This window comes from Balaenoptera musculus, chromosome 9 (genome assembly GCF_009873245.2).
Source record: "Balaenoptera musculus isolate JJ_BM4_2016_0621 chromosome 9, mBalMus1.pri.v3, whole genome shotgun sequence".
In the NCBI taxonomy this organism is placed as follows: domain Eukaryota; kingdom Metazoa; phylum Chordata; class Mammalia; order Artiodactyla; family Balaenopteridae; genus Balaenoptera; species Balaenoptera musculus.
The window spans coordinates 55,354,527-55,369,244 of NC_045793.1; the positions used below are offsets into that span (position 1 = coordinate 55,354,527).

At 34.5% G+C, this 14,718-nt stretch overlaps 1 protein-coding gene across 1 annotated transcript in view; it reads left to right on the forward strand.

Annotated features, from left to right (window-relative positions):
- CFAP69 (cilia and flagella associated protein 69) overlaps positions 1 to 14,718 on the forward strand; it is a 66,092-nt gene that overhangs the window by 23,325 nt on the left and 28,049 nt on the right. Inside the window, exons 6-12 of the mRNA XM_036862805.1 lie at positions 1,757 to 1,855; positions 5,319 to 5,468; positions 5,577 to 5,754; positions 7,459 to 7,582; positions 9,845 to 9,893; positions 9,989 to 10,110; positions 12,364 to 12,580. Of these exons, the coding sequence (XP_036718700.1) occupies positions 1,757 to 1,855; positions 5,319 to 5,468; positions 5,577 to 5,754; positions 7,459 to 7,582; positions 9,845 to 9,893; positions 9,989 to 10,110; positions 12,364 to 12,580 (939 nt within the window). The remainder of the gene's footprint in view (positions 1 to 1,756; positions 1,856 to 5,318; positions 5,469 to 5,576; positions 5,755 to 7,458; positions 7,583 to 9,844; positions 9,894 to 9,988; positions 10,111 to 12,363; positions 12,581 to 14,718) is intronic.

The following is a 14,718-nucleotide window of genomic DNA, read 5'->3' on the forward strand; positions in this document are numbered from 1 at the left end:
TCTGTGAATCTCTCATCAATGGAAATTTACAGTGAGAAGCCAACCTAGAAGAGGATATGGTAGTATTAACAGATAAAAAGTGTAGGTTTGGTTGATAACATTTAAAAAATCTCTGTTGCCCTTATTATTTTTAAATATGCATTTGTATAATAAATACATGGTGCTTTTTTACTGTGTCAGTCTACTCTTTGCTGAATGCCTGCCTACAGAACATATTACTGTCTCATTTGAGGGCAGTATGAACTCTTAGCTTAAAATGAACTCCTTTCACTGCTTACTTACCGAAAGTACTGCTGCTCTGTCCCTCATTTTTTTAATTGCTGGAACCATGAGTTTAAACTAAAATAATTGTTTGTAGTACAAAGTTTTGAACAAAGGCTATTCATTTTTACTAACTTCCAGTTTCTACTATGTGCTAGTAAATTATATTACTTTTTCTTCTAAATGATAGATATTTCCGACTTAAGAGCAGGATTCTGGAAACATATGAAGGAAAAAGTTGGTACTCTGCCCTGAGATTATAAAACAGGAAACTATGAGAGATGATCTAAACCTACAGGAACTAAAAGGGTGGTGAAGCAAACGAGAAACCTTAGAATTTCCCATAAACTTGAATGTTTGGATAGTTTTGTTGGAAAAGTTTAGTTGTTCCTGTTGCCTAATTTTTTTCAAAACATAGTGAGTTTTCAACTTCAAAGGACGGGTCCAAAAAAATTAAGAGAATAATCTTGAACCTATCTTTTTTTTTAAGTGCTAGCTTTTGCTGATAGATTCTTCTCAAGCTAGGGTGAGTCTTTCCTACGTGCTCCCTCCTTCTGTCTGCTTGTTTCCCCACCCACTGGCTACCCTCAGAGATGAACATTATGCAAAGCCTAATGCAAAACACAAGTCTTCAAGGAACACCTAATTATCTCTTTCCCTCAGAGAATCCAAGCAGATCTGCTTCAGCCCTGAAGCTGATAGTCCTGACTCCAGTTGTCCTCAGGCTCTCAGAGGACATTCTGGATCATTTCCAGAATCCTACTGATCATTTTCAGATTCTCTTAGGGATCATACTTGTAGGACTTCACCAGAGCAGACACAATCCAGTTTGAAATATAGGCTGAAGCCAATTCAGAAGTAGTGTATATATGACTGAAAAGGAGTATTCCCTATCCTCCATCCCCACCACGATAACTTGAACATAAACCTATTACCTGCAGGGCAAAGACTGCCTAGAAACTCACTGTCTTCCAGTCTGTCAATAAACTGAGGGAGCAAAGCTCACTTGGAACTTCTCTAAGCAAAGGATGCCTTATTAGGGGCAACAGATTACTGACTCTCTAGTTAGGGAGGAAAACTCTCAGCCCTTTTCTCATACTAACACATTTAATTCTCACAGCAATCTTTAATGTGGTAACTATTGTTATACCATTTTATAGATGAGAAAACTAAGACACAAGTTTATACAGGTAGTAAGTGGCAGAGCCAGGATTTAATCTTAGACAATTTAGTTCTAGCATTTATGCTGCTAATTACCATTCTTTTCTTCCTGGGAAGGAGAGACTGAGTTGATTGAGGGGCCAAGTGTTACAAGGATAGATATTCAGGGTGTTTTGTGCATGCGTGTGCACGCACATGTGTGTGTGTATAAAATTACATGATCCAGTTTGAATCTCTGATGATATTTTTAATCATGTTACTAACACTGTATGCTTAAAAGTGCAAATAAACTTATGGCACTGTTATTGAATAGCATTCGTTTATCTTCTGGCAGGTGACTTAATGATAATACCAAGTTCTGAATTGAGGATACAAATTTGTAAGTGTATTATTGACTTTTATCATGCAGAACCACCAAAGAAGCATATTACAGGTAAAGTTTTCAATAGTCTTTCAGTAATAACTTATGTCTTTATAAAACAGAACAGTCTTTCTCATTTCTCTTTGAACTTGGAAAGACAGAGTGGGATCATAAATGCAACACATCGGGCTTCCCTGGTGACACAGTGGTTAAGAATCCACCTGCCAATACAGGGGACATGGGTTCGAGCCCTGATCTGGGAAGATCCCAGATCTAGGCCACAACTACTGAGCCTGCACTCTAGAGCCTGCAAGCCACAACTACTGAAGCCCACGCACCTAGAGCCCATGCTCTGCAACAAGAGAAGCCACCACAATGAGAAGCCCACGCACTGCAACGAAGAGTAGCCCCCGCTTGCCACAACTAGAGAAAGCCCGCACGCAGCAATGAAGACCCAACTCAGACAAAAATAAAAAATAAATAAATTAATTAAATTTTAAAAAATAAATAAATAAATGCAACACATCAAAACAGTTCTTTTGGTAGTCTCAAACTCTTCAGTCATTTTAAACAAAAGAATTTATGTATTTTTTTCAACTTTAGATTTTTATTCTGATGCTAAATATAACAGAATTTTTAAAGTCATACCCAAGTTAGTTTAATTATAATTATTACTATTAATGTTATTTAATACTGTTGATAATATTATTTATTATTTTCTAACATTTATAATTATTCATAATATCTGTCCCACCCAACTAGATGTTAAATTCCTAATGCTAATAACATTCTCTACCATGTTTGGAAAAAGAGTTCTGCATGTTACAGCTAAGGGATCATAATATATAATGATAAAATGAGTCACACTGAAATGGGTGGTATCAAGATAGAGGGTACTTGCAATGTAGAGGATATAATATTACTTAGGACATACTTCCTACCTTCATTGTTTCTGTAATTCATAATCAATCTAGGAAAGGAGAGAAGATATAAAATACAGTTTTAAGTTATATGTTCCTTTAGATAGGTGGCAATAAGACTGGTAGAAAAGAAAGCTAACTTATGAATAGGGAAAAATGGAGGACATCTTAAGTAGAGAAATAAGTAAAGAAATTATTAACTGTCAGATTTGAGCTATTGATGAGATAAACAGGAGGAAGTGTTTGGTAGATAGTAGACATTGGATACTAAAAGCAGAGACCAGAAATACAGGTTTGGAATTCACCCAGAGATGAAAATTGAAACCATCAGGGTGCTTGAGTTTTCTAGGAGATAAAGCATGTAAGTAGCAAGGGACCAAGAACAGCAACATGGAGAATGCCCATATTGAGATCTAGGGAAAAACAAAACAAAACAAAAAACAATCCAAAGAAACTGGCAATGAAGGAATGTTCAGAGAGGAGGAGGAAAAGCTAAAGACTGCCATGTCTTGTGTGCCAGTGAATGAAATGTTTGATGAAGGAGGTAGTGGTCTCAGTGTCAAATACTGTAGAGGCTTCTGTAATTGAGGAATGAAAACGCCAACTGATGTGATATCTGAAAAGCTGTAGTACATTTTTGGCAGATCTATTGACTTAAAGTGGTCAGGGCAGATACAGGACTAAAGAATGAGAAGATTGTGAGAATAGAGGCAGTGAATGCAGACTTATATATTAAAATCAGATGGAGAAGAAAAAGAAGGAAGATGGAGAACAATTCAACTGGTAGCAAAATCAAAGAAGATATTTGGTTTTGTTACTATTTATAATTTTTAGGATAGGGAAAAATGAAGTTTTCCCCTATAGGCAGAGGAATAAGAAGCTAGTACATGGGAAATTGGAGGGTGAAATTCCCAAAGAAGGCATGAGAGGATGGAATTAAGAGCACAAGCTTAGGGTTAACCTAGGCAATATATACATAGTCTTTTTAAGATAGAAAGAAAGGGAGACAAATGATGTATAAGATATGACAGAGGAGTCAAGGTGCAGAGAAGTGAGGTTGATCTTAATTTGACCAGGCTCTGAAAATTGGGAATCTTAGGCAATGCTCTCACTAGCTGTCACACAGTTGGTTTCAGGTGATGGGCATGGCTGGATAGCTGGGACCACAGCTGAAAAGTCCTCAGTAGAGCAATTGTAAGAGACACAGCCCCGGAGACAGGAATCAGGTCCATGGGCCTTAATATTACTATATCCTTCTGTAGAAATGTAAACTCAATATATAAAGATACAGTAAGTATAAAGTACATTTTGGTTGGTCCTTGCATATGACAGGCTATTATGCAAATAAAATCATGATTTGCGAAAATATAGAATGAGAAAAGGCTTACAATAAAATCTTCAGTGGCTGCAGTTGAATGTAAAATTCTGCATATAGTATATTGTTAAAGTTATATGCATACATTAAAAATATCAGTAAGAAATATACCAGATCTACAATAATCTGTAACATAGTAGCTGCTTAATAGATATCTATTGATCAAAAAAAAAAAAAAGAAATATACCAGAATGTTAAGGTTGTTCTCTCTGGATGGTGAAATTATGCAACTTGTGGTTTTCTCTTTATATTTTTTAAATGCCTAAAGTGAGTAGCTAGGGCCTTACCATAGAGAACCCATCACAGGAATGGACAGGGCCTTGTCCAGGGCTAAAGATCAAATTCAGAAAGACAAGACAAACTGACAGACATCTCAGAACTATGGCAAAGTTAAAGAATCTAGTTGGTCTCAAAAGTCAAGAAGTCAGGGAGGTAGATAAGTATATCACTAAGAAAGAAAATAGCTGTGTCTCACGTGAGCAGGTACCTTCTGCTGTGTATTTAATCTCTCTAGTTGAGTGTAGTTGGTCAGGTACCTGTGCAGCTGTATTAAAGGAGAGGTGGTGTTTCTCATAGGTGCTACAGCAGAAGGAAATTATTATAAGACATGTCGCCAAGAATCAAACTTCCCTAAAATACCATTATATTCACTAGCATTTATCAGAACAGCATTATATTTTCACCTCTTATTTCATCACCAAATTACATAATTATGGTCCCTTGAAAGCACTAAAGTAATGTATTGAGTTGAATAGTGAAAACATTTAGTATTTGTAATCATGCCATTTTCCTTTATGGACATGTATATCTAGAGAAAAGAAATATTGTTCTTTTTTAGAATTTAAAATATGCCTCCAACTCTGCGGTCCTATTTCAAATGCTACACCAGGGATCAGCAAACTGTGGACCCCAGGCCAAAACTGGCCCTCTGTAAACAAACTTTTATTGGAACACAGCCATGCCCACTTATTTTTGTATGGTTTATGCCTGCTTTCATGCTATGGTAGCAGAGTTGAGTATTTGAGAGAGAAATCTTATAACCTGCAAAGCCTAAAATACTGATACCTGGCCTTTTATAGAAGTTTGCCAATCCCTGTGCTATACCATTTTAACATGCCATACACTTTTTTAAAGTTTTTGTTGTTGCTGTTGTTTAACGATAAATTACTCATTCTTTTGTTTAATGTAGATGATTACTATGTGAAATAATTGTACATTTTTATTCACTAATTGTTGTTAGGTTACCAGCAGGCTAGTTCATCATATAAGATTAAAATGGCTGAAGTTGGAGGATTGGCAAAAACAATGGTCCAGTCATTGGCGTTGCTTGAAAATCAACTTGTTGAGAAACTTTGGGTACTTAAAGCTCTACAGCATCTCTCAGCTTCTGGTTTGTATATTATTGTACATATTTGAACACTTCATTCTCAACTATTTTTGTTTTTATCTAATAATGTCAAGACTGTACAGCATAAATACTTTTAAAATTTATTTTCAGAAGTTAATTGTACTTTAATGGTGAAAGCACAAGCAGCCAGTGGAATCTGTGCTCACCTCAATGACCCAGATCCCTCTGGACAGCTTCTATTTCGTTCATCCGAAATACTTTGGAACTTATTGGAAAAATCTTCAAAAGAAGAAATCATACAACAGCTTAGTAACTTGGAATGTTTGCTGTAAGTTTATGTGGTTAGATAGGAACTTTTAACCTTAAAACGATAGCCAGTGACATAACTAAAATTTTTTTTAAAATTTGTGTTCAGTTAGGCTTCTGATTCATGTAATGGCTATGTTTCAGGACATTTTTTTGTACCATGGTATAAATGCATCTGCACAATAACAAGTCTTTTTTTTTTTCTATGTGGAAGGCTTTTAAAGTAGCTTGTTAACAAAACTAAATTATGTCCTTGAGCATGTATAAAGTAAAATTAGATATTTAAAAGAACTATTTCATTTGTTCATTCAGTAAACCTATTTTTGAGTACTTACTGTCTTCCAGATACTACAGTAAGCATTAGCAATAAAATATGAGTGAGCCATTAAGTTACTTATTCATATATTCATCAAATAATTATTGTCTGCTCTGTGCCAAGTTCAGTACTAGGCTGTGGAAATACAACTGAAAACAATACAGAAATGGTCTCTGCTTTCATGGCACTTGCATTATGTTAAGAGAGAGAGACAAGTATATAGGCAACTAAAAGAGCACATACTAAATGTTATGAAAGAGATTACTGCAAGGTCCTTCACGTTCTCCCGAAGATGATGGATCAGCACAGTTTTGTTTGCAAGCGACTGAATCCCCAACCCAACTGATTTAAACCGAATAGGAAATTTTATGGGCTCATGTAACTACAAAGTCAAGGATAAAACTGGTTTCATGTGCAGCTGTATTCAAGGCTCAGCAAATATCAGGACTTGGGCCCTCTTCATCCCTCTGCACTATTTTCCACTGTGTTGGCTTTAGTCTCAAGATCCATATGGTAAGACCTACGAAGTCTAGCTTCACATAATCACAACCCCAAACCAAGCAGAAGATAAGACTTGCTATTCCAAAAGCTCAAAGAAAATTCTTCTAATTGAGTCCCTGTTGACCCTTAGTGGTCTGGTGTTGGCCATATGCCCATTTCAGAGTGAGTTACAGTGACAGAAAGAAGGAATGCTCTAACTCGCTTCCTTTTAGTTGAAGGCAGCTTCACAAGACCAAAGGTGGGTAAAGAGTGAATGCCTAAATAAAAATAAGGGTACTATTATCACAAGAAGGGCAAGTGGCTCCTAGAAGATAAAGCAACAAATGCCCATTGTACAGGGAACCTGACCCAGACTTGGAGAGTTAATCAGCACTTCCTAATAAACCCTAATCTGGTATCTGAATGATAAATGTGACTTACCAACATAAGAGTTCTGCATGCAGAGAGCATCCTAGACAGGGGAACAGAAGTGAAAGAAGAATTTAGCAAAATCAAAAAATTGAAAGAAATTCAATATAGTGAGAGCAGAAAGTACAGGGTGGAATAGTGAGAGATGAAGCCAACAATGTTAGCAGGGACTGTAACATGCAAGGCCTGATAAGCCTTGGTAGGGAGGTAGGGCTTTATCCTAAGAACAAAGAAAAGCCTTTAAGTATCAGTAATTTTAAAAAGGAAAATGACGTGATTGAATCTTTATTTTAGAGCAGTCACTTTGACCACCATGTATAGATTGGACCGAGGGATTCTTATCTGGTTCCTCAGTGAACTAGAGGCAGATTTGTAAAGATAGAAAAGATTAGAAATATTTTGAAATGAGTAGTAAAATGTAAAAAGGGAGATTTTGTTGGTAGACACTTAGGTGGTATTGCCATAGAAATATGGCTTTAAAGATATGATTTCACTTTTTAGGGCTTTGAAGAAAGTATTTAAAAATCTGTTTACAAGAGGTCTTAGTCATTATGATCGTCAGCTTAGAAATGACATATTAGTGATCACAACAATTATATCTCAAAATCCTGGAGCACCAATGATTGTAAGTATGAATCAAATTGCATTTTAATTCTAATTGCGGAAGTGGTGGGTGTGGGGGGAGGAGGGAGTCCTGAACTGTGTTGTAACATTTATGTACTTTGTTGTAATGCCAAGTTATATTGTAATGTCATTATGGTCACCAGTATACTTGCACTCTGCCAGTTCTTCTTTGCATCCCTTTGGAAGGTTGAGATCCTCCTCATGTATTATAATTTACTCACAAATATAATTTACTCATCTGGGCATAAGACCTAAATAGACATTTCTCTAAAGAAGACAAACAAAAGGCCAATAGGCACATGAAAACATCCTCCTCATTGCTAATTATTAGAGAAATGCAAATCAAAACTACAATGAGGTACCACCTTACACTGGTCAGAATGGCCATCATTAAAAAGTCTACAGAAAAACAGGGACTTCCCTGGTAGTCCAGTGGGTAAGGCTCTGTGCTTCCAGTACAGGGGGCCCAGGTTCAATTCCTGGTCGGGGGTCGGGGAACTAGATCCTGCATGCATGCCATGATGAAGAGTTCACATGCCGCAACTAAGAGGTCTGCATGTCACAACTAAAAAGATCCCGCATGCCGCAACTAAAGATCCAGCATGCCCCAACGAAGATCCCATGTGCTGCAACTAAGACCTGGCACAGCCAAATAAATAAATATTAAAAAAAAAAGTCTACAAAAAAACAAATGCTGGAGGGGGTGTAGAGAAAAGGGAACCCTCCTACACTGTTGGTGGGAATGTAAATTGGTGCAGCCACTATGGAAAACAGTATGGAAATTCCATAAAAAACTGAAAATAGAGTTGCCATATGCTCCAGCAATCCCACTTCTGGGCACATATAAGACGAAGCTATAATTTGAAAAGATACATGCACCCCTGTGTTCATAGCAGCACTATTTACAGTAGCCACTATTTACAATGACAGATGAATGGATAAAGAAGATGTGGTACAGATATACAATGGAATACTACTCAGCCATAAAAAAGAATGAAATAATGCCATTTGCAGCAACATGGATGGACCTAGAGATTATCATACTAAGTCACACAGAGAAAGACAAATACCATATGATATCACTTATATGTGGAATCTGAAAACGACACAAATGAACATATCTATGAAACAGAAACAGACTCACAGATATAGAGAACAGACTTGTGGTTGCCAAGGGGGAGGGGTGGGGGAGGGAAGGATTGGGAGTTTGGGATTAGAAGATACAAACTATTATATATAGGATGGATAAACAACAAGGTCCTACTGTATAGCACAGGGAACTATATTCAATATCTTGTGATAAACCATAATGGAAAAGAACATGAAAAAGAATATATGTATAACTGAATCACTTTGCTGTACAGCAGAAATTAACACAACATTGTAAATCAACTAGACTTCAATAAAATTAAAAAAAAAAACAGTCATGGAATTTATACTGTACAAATGGGGAAAACGTCCTACATAGCTTCCTAGTCAAGGTTTCAATGTGTAGGTGGGCCTATGTTTCTGTGGAAGCCCCTGGTCAGTCAATAAATTCTCATCAGCATCTTTGCAAACATTCAGGTGAATTCCATGAATGTGAGTCAATAGGAATAACATCTTCACATTTTAAAGAAACCATATGGATCTTAAAGTAGTAGGAATATAGAGTTGCAAGCTCAAAAGCCCAAGGTTTGTCCCTATAAATTCTCCCTAATGTACGAAGTCCAACTAGGATATCTCTGTCAGGAATGAGTTCCCTCATGCTGAAATGTTTTCTGGTCATTCTTCAGGGCTTTTCATGTTAAGTAGGAATTGTTTGTTGTCTCTTGACCAAACCTTTGGCATATTTGAGAGTGGTTGGGGTCAGGGTGGGGAGCCAGGGGGTGTTTAAGAAGAAAAGCTGTTGAAAGTAACTATTTTCTTCCCTTCTTTCATCCCTTGAAGGTATAGATAATGAATTACATAAGTAACTTTTAGCAGTACGTTTTGGGTTCTTACCAAATTTTAAACAGTATCTTGTAAAATATTCATAGAATAATGTAATATATTTCTAAGAACCTACAGAAGTAAGTTTAATATTAAATAAATTACAAGTTTATCTGGCTATATGCTTTTATTTTCTTGCTTTCATCCCTTATTATTAGTGCTTTATGAACTCAAATGAATGACAAGGAGAGTCTGATAAAAAATACCTACATATTAAATAAATATGGGCATCTGTAACTTAATTTCCATATAATTAATTCATCTTTCTGTTTATTTTGTGTATTTATATTAGGAGTGTGGCTTTACCAGGGATTTGATATTATTTGCAACCTTTAATGAAGGTAAAAACCATAAAACTTTCAACTTATAATTATCTTAATGAGTCATATATCATTTCAGCTTTTATTTTACTCTTCCTTTTTTTTCCCTCTCACAGTTAAAAGCCAAAATCCTTTGGTAAAAGGTCTTAAGTTTTCTAATTCCTATGAAGATTTTGAGTTGAAGAAATTGCTATTCAATATAATTGTGACCTTTTATAAAGATTTATCTACTATACAGGTAAAAAGTAATCAAAATAAAAATTAAAATTGTCTCACTTTGTAGTATAACTTTTTAAAAGCCATGGCTGCAAATCTTTCATCAGCCCATATATTTACCATAGAAGGTAACAAACTCATATTCACTGGAATTTCACTTTTTCAAAATTTCTCTTATCTATTAATGAACAGTGAATTTACCTAAATTTAAACCACATAAACCAAGGAAAAGCAGGAGAACCGTGGAGATTTATTTATATATTTAGAGCTCCTGAATAAGAGAACATAAACTGAAAGAAAATCCATATAGGCCCACCCAGCCTAATAGTCTGTCTTTGACCATAGTAATGAGGGATGATTTAATGCTGGAGGAAATTGCTCATCTCTATGCCGCCCATCTCAAACTGTATGAACCTGCTTTTTCTCCACACAAATCTAACCTTCTTATGTACATATTTTTATTACCAATGAATTATCTTAATACTTTATATCCTACATAAAGCATGGTGTAATTTGAAGAGCACTGGAAATGAATTTCACTTCTGTCTTATCGCCTACTAGCTGTATGGCCTTGGCAAAGTCACCTAAACTTTCTGAGGCTCAGTTCTTCCTTCTGTTGTGAGACTGAGATAAGGGCTTTGTAGACTATAAAGCAACAGAAAAAAATATACTACTTACTAACAATTCCATTAGTTTAGTTATTACTGCATTAATTGAAATTTCATTTTAGTCTTAAAACTCAAGTTCCAAGGGAGGATTCATTCTATCAATTTCATTAGTGGTAATATAAACGTGGTATAATACGGTGCTTAAGGCTTTAGTCAGGTGGAATCCAGTGCTGTCGCTTTCTAGCAATGTGATCTTGAATACATAGTTTAGCATCTCTAAATTCCAGTTATCTCAACTTCAAAGTGGGGAAAACACCTATCTCATGGAATTATTATGAGGATTAAAAGAGCTAAAAACAATTTTTTTTGGTAATGCCACTTTGAAGAATATACTAAAAAATGCTCAGAAAAAAACTGTCTTTACAGTTATAACTTTGTTATTCATATCAAAAATGTACACTCCATAGAAGCTAAATGTATTTTCTGAAATGTCATATAGAAAATCATTCAATAGAATATGGTTTATTATTATAGTGGAGTATTATATAACTATTAAAATGACAGATACAAAGATAATAAAATTTACACTATAGTTTATAAACCAATTTTATTTGACAGCAAAGTCAAATGGCACAAAGACTGATAAGCTTCTTAAAGCACTATGTGAGCAATGGAATCAACTAATTTTTTTCCTGTCACATGTTTGTGTTTGTGGCTCAGTAATGGTAGTGATAATAAATACGTGTACTGTTATTTGCAGTTCACAGAGTATTTCAAAAAAATTATCCACTTACTACTTACAGCAGTGCTAGAACTAATTGATATTCTTGTTTTCTCAGTTCTAAATCTTGTGCTCTTTCCATGTGGAATAGTAGAAAATTTAGAAAAATTCATAGATATTATTGTGAAAAAATCTTTGTAGAATAATGCCAGATGAAAAGAAAATTGAATAGAATATAGCACATGGTGTGTTACTATCTTGTGAACCATAAATATATACCAATCAGAATCAGCTGTAATATTAACTTGATTGTCATATTATAATAGCTTTGCATTTTTGTTTTATTTTTATTGACATCATGGATTCAGTACAGTTTTAAAATTCTTGGCGTGTAATTAACTATGGCTTGTGACCTGACTGGTATTCACTGGATAGAGTATTTGTATAAGTTCTGTTGCCTATGATTAAAAATAGCCATAGTCTATTATCATAACTTCAGCCAAAATTGATTTCTTAAAGTATATATACAATTGAGTCTCTGAAATATTTCCTTTAAGAAACAAAAGTAAGGAAGACAGAAATAACCACCAGTTTATTTGCTCTAAATTTTCAACTCCTGTGGTTTTATCATAAGTGGAGGTAAACTGCATATATAAGCAGCATAGATTAAAAAAACTAATACTTATTTTATATTATTGTTAGCCATAGAGTGTATATCCCAGAAAGGGGGATCACAGTGAACTGTTGTTATTAGTGAGTTTGGTTTTGGGTTTTTTAATTTTTTAATTTTTGGTGCTTAACATAGCTTGGAATCTTTAGGAAGAAAGTATTTTGAAATGATCATCAATAACACATCAAATTGGAAATCTTTTATTAAATTTTCTTAGATTAAATAAAATTGTTTTAATTATGTTTCTAACATAGTACTTTTTGCCCTTTCTCATAGCTATTAATTGATGGCAAAGTTATTTTGGCTTTGTTTACCTATGTTAAAAAGCCTGAGAAACACAAAATAGTTGAGTGGTCTGCAGCACAGTATGAAGAATTACAACTGCATGCAATTGCCACTTTGTCATCAGTGGCTCCTTTTTTAATAGACGAGTATATGTTGTATCAGGGAAATGCTCACGTCCTTGCATTTTTAGAATGGTGTGACAGTGAAGGTAAGTGGCCTTTCAGATTCCTGTCAAAATTCTAATCTACATATTTCAACTGAATGGCAGTGTAGAAAAAGAAATACAATTAAAAGGAGAACTAACAATGTAGATCTGGCCTTCTGTGATTTTAATGTGTTTAAATGCTGTTTTAAGGAAAAAAGCCTGAGATTTCATTTATAGTCAGACATTAGTAAATGTTAGCTAGAGTTGATGCATACCTTTCAGTAAAAGAAATCATTCATATAAACTGATTTAAATTTTTATATTATTAGGCCTATCCAATAATTATACTGTCCTATAATATTTTAATTAGTCATTCAACAAATATTTATTGAATGCCTACTAGTAACCATATATTGTTTTAGCTACTAACGAAACATTTATGTTCAAAATAAATGAAGTCCATACCTTCATGGAGCTTCAAATCTAGATCTCTAGCCACATGTAGTCTGCCAAGTTAGCAGAGCCCTAATTTGTATGAATATTTCATTTCAATTCTCATAATTCTTAGAAGGGAAATAAGAAATACATTCTTTTTTAAAAAAATTATAAGTAAGATACTGTATTCTTCTCTGGTAGTAACTTTGCTCTGGAAATAATTTTGTATGGTACATTTTCATTAGATCAAGAATAGCACTCATCCATGAGGGAGAAAAAATTATAGCTTATTTTTATTCTCTAGTTTTTAATATGCTGAGTTACTAAATTTAGTAATGTTAAATTACTGTGCATTAAATAAAACAATTCTCCTGTCTCTCCTTTATATTATTTATGTTTACAGAAGTCTATAAGGCATAAAAAGGAAATGCTTCCTAACAAGAAGAAGCCTGATAGCTAACAGTTATTGAGTACTTACTATGTGATAGGCCTTAACCCCCTCAGCAGTATTAAACCATTTAGGCCTCACAACAAATCTAGGAGTTATAGGTTCTATTATTAGCCCTGTTGGTCAGTGGGTAGAACTCAGTCAGAGAAGTTAAATAACTTGTTCCTTGCCACATAGTAAGTGATTTAATGCAGGCAGTCTTGCTCCAGAATCCACATTTCTAAAGCTATACACACTACTGAGAACAGTATTTTGAACTTTTTTTTTTTTAGCATTAAACAAAAAGCTACTTCTAAAAGAACCTTTCAAAGAAAGCATATTATAACAAAGAAAGAGAACTTGCCTTGTTATTTATCAAGACTGACCATAAAGCTATAGTAATTAATATTGTATGGTACTAGACCAGGCATAGACCAGTGGAATGGAATATATGGGAGGTTGGCATCATCAGAGATGATATTGCCAATCAATGAGAGAAGGATGATGCTCTGGCAGTTGGCCCTCCGTGTGAAAAAATAAAAATTAGATCCTTTCAGCTTGTTTAAAAAAGTCAATTGCAAAATGAATTCAAGCCCTAAATGCAAAAAGTTAAACTGTAAAAATCTTAGAAGAAAACATGGGAAATTATCTTTATGATAACAGGGTAGAAACAGACTTTTTAAATACAGAAGAGCTTAAACTATAAAGAAGATTATTAAAGATTATTAAATGTATTAACTACTGTAAAACGGAAATATCTGTATGACAAAATCTGAATAAGATAACAATCTATAAATTGAGGGAAGACATTTACTCACCACTCTGGCTGATAAACGATTAGAATTCAGGTTCATAAAGAACTCCTACATATCAAAAAGAAAATAACTCAGTAGAGAAGTAGGCAAACAATAGAGATTGCCAAGAAAATTCTTCAAAATTTTTGGAGAAAATCTCAAATTTTCAAAAAAAAATTAAAAGACACTCAACCCCACCGGTAATCAGAGAAATGTAATTGCTCTGCAAATTAAGATAACAATGAACTACCATTTCACATTTAATAGATTGGGAAAAATCTATTTCTTATACATTGTATCCATATAACCACTTTGGGGAACAATTTGGCAACTTTAATAAAATTCCATGTGGGTATACCCTATATGATTCTGGTGTCACAGGCGAAACACTTCTCAGTGGGAACAAGAGGACATGAACTAGAATGTTCATTATAGCAATTTGTACTAGTGAATGGATAAACTGTTATTTATAAACTGGATGTGGAAAGCAGTTAAAACTGAGCGAATCTAGATCTACTTGTAACAATGTGAATAATTTTAAAAAT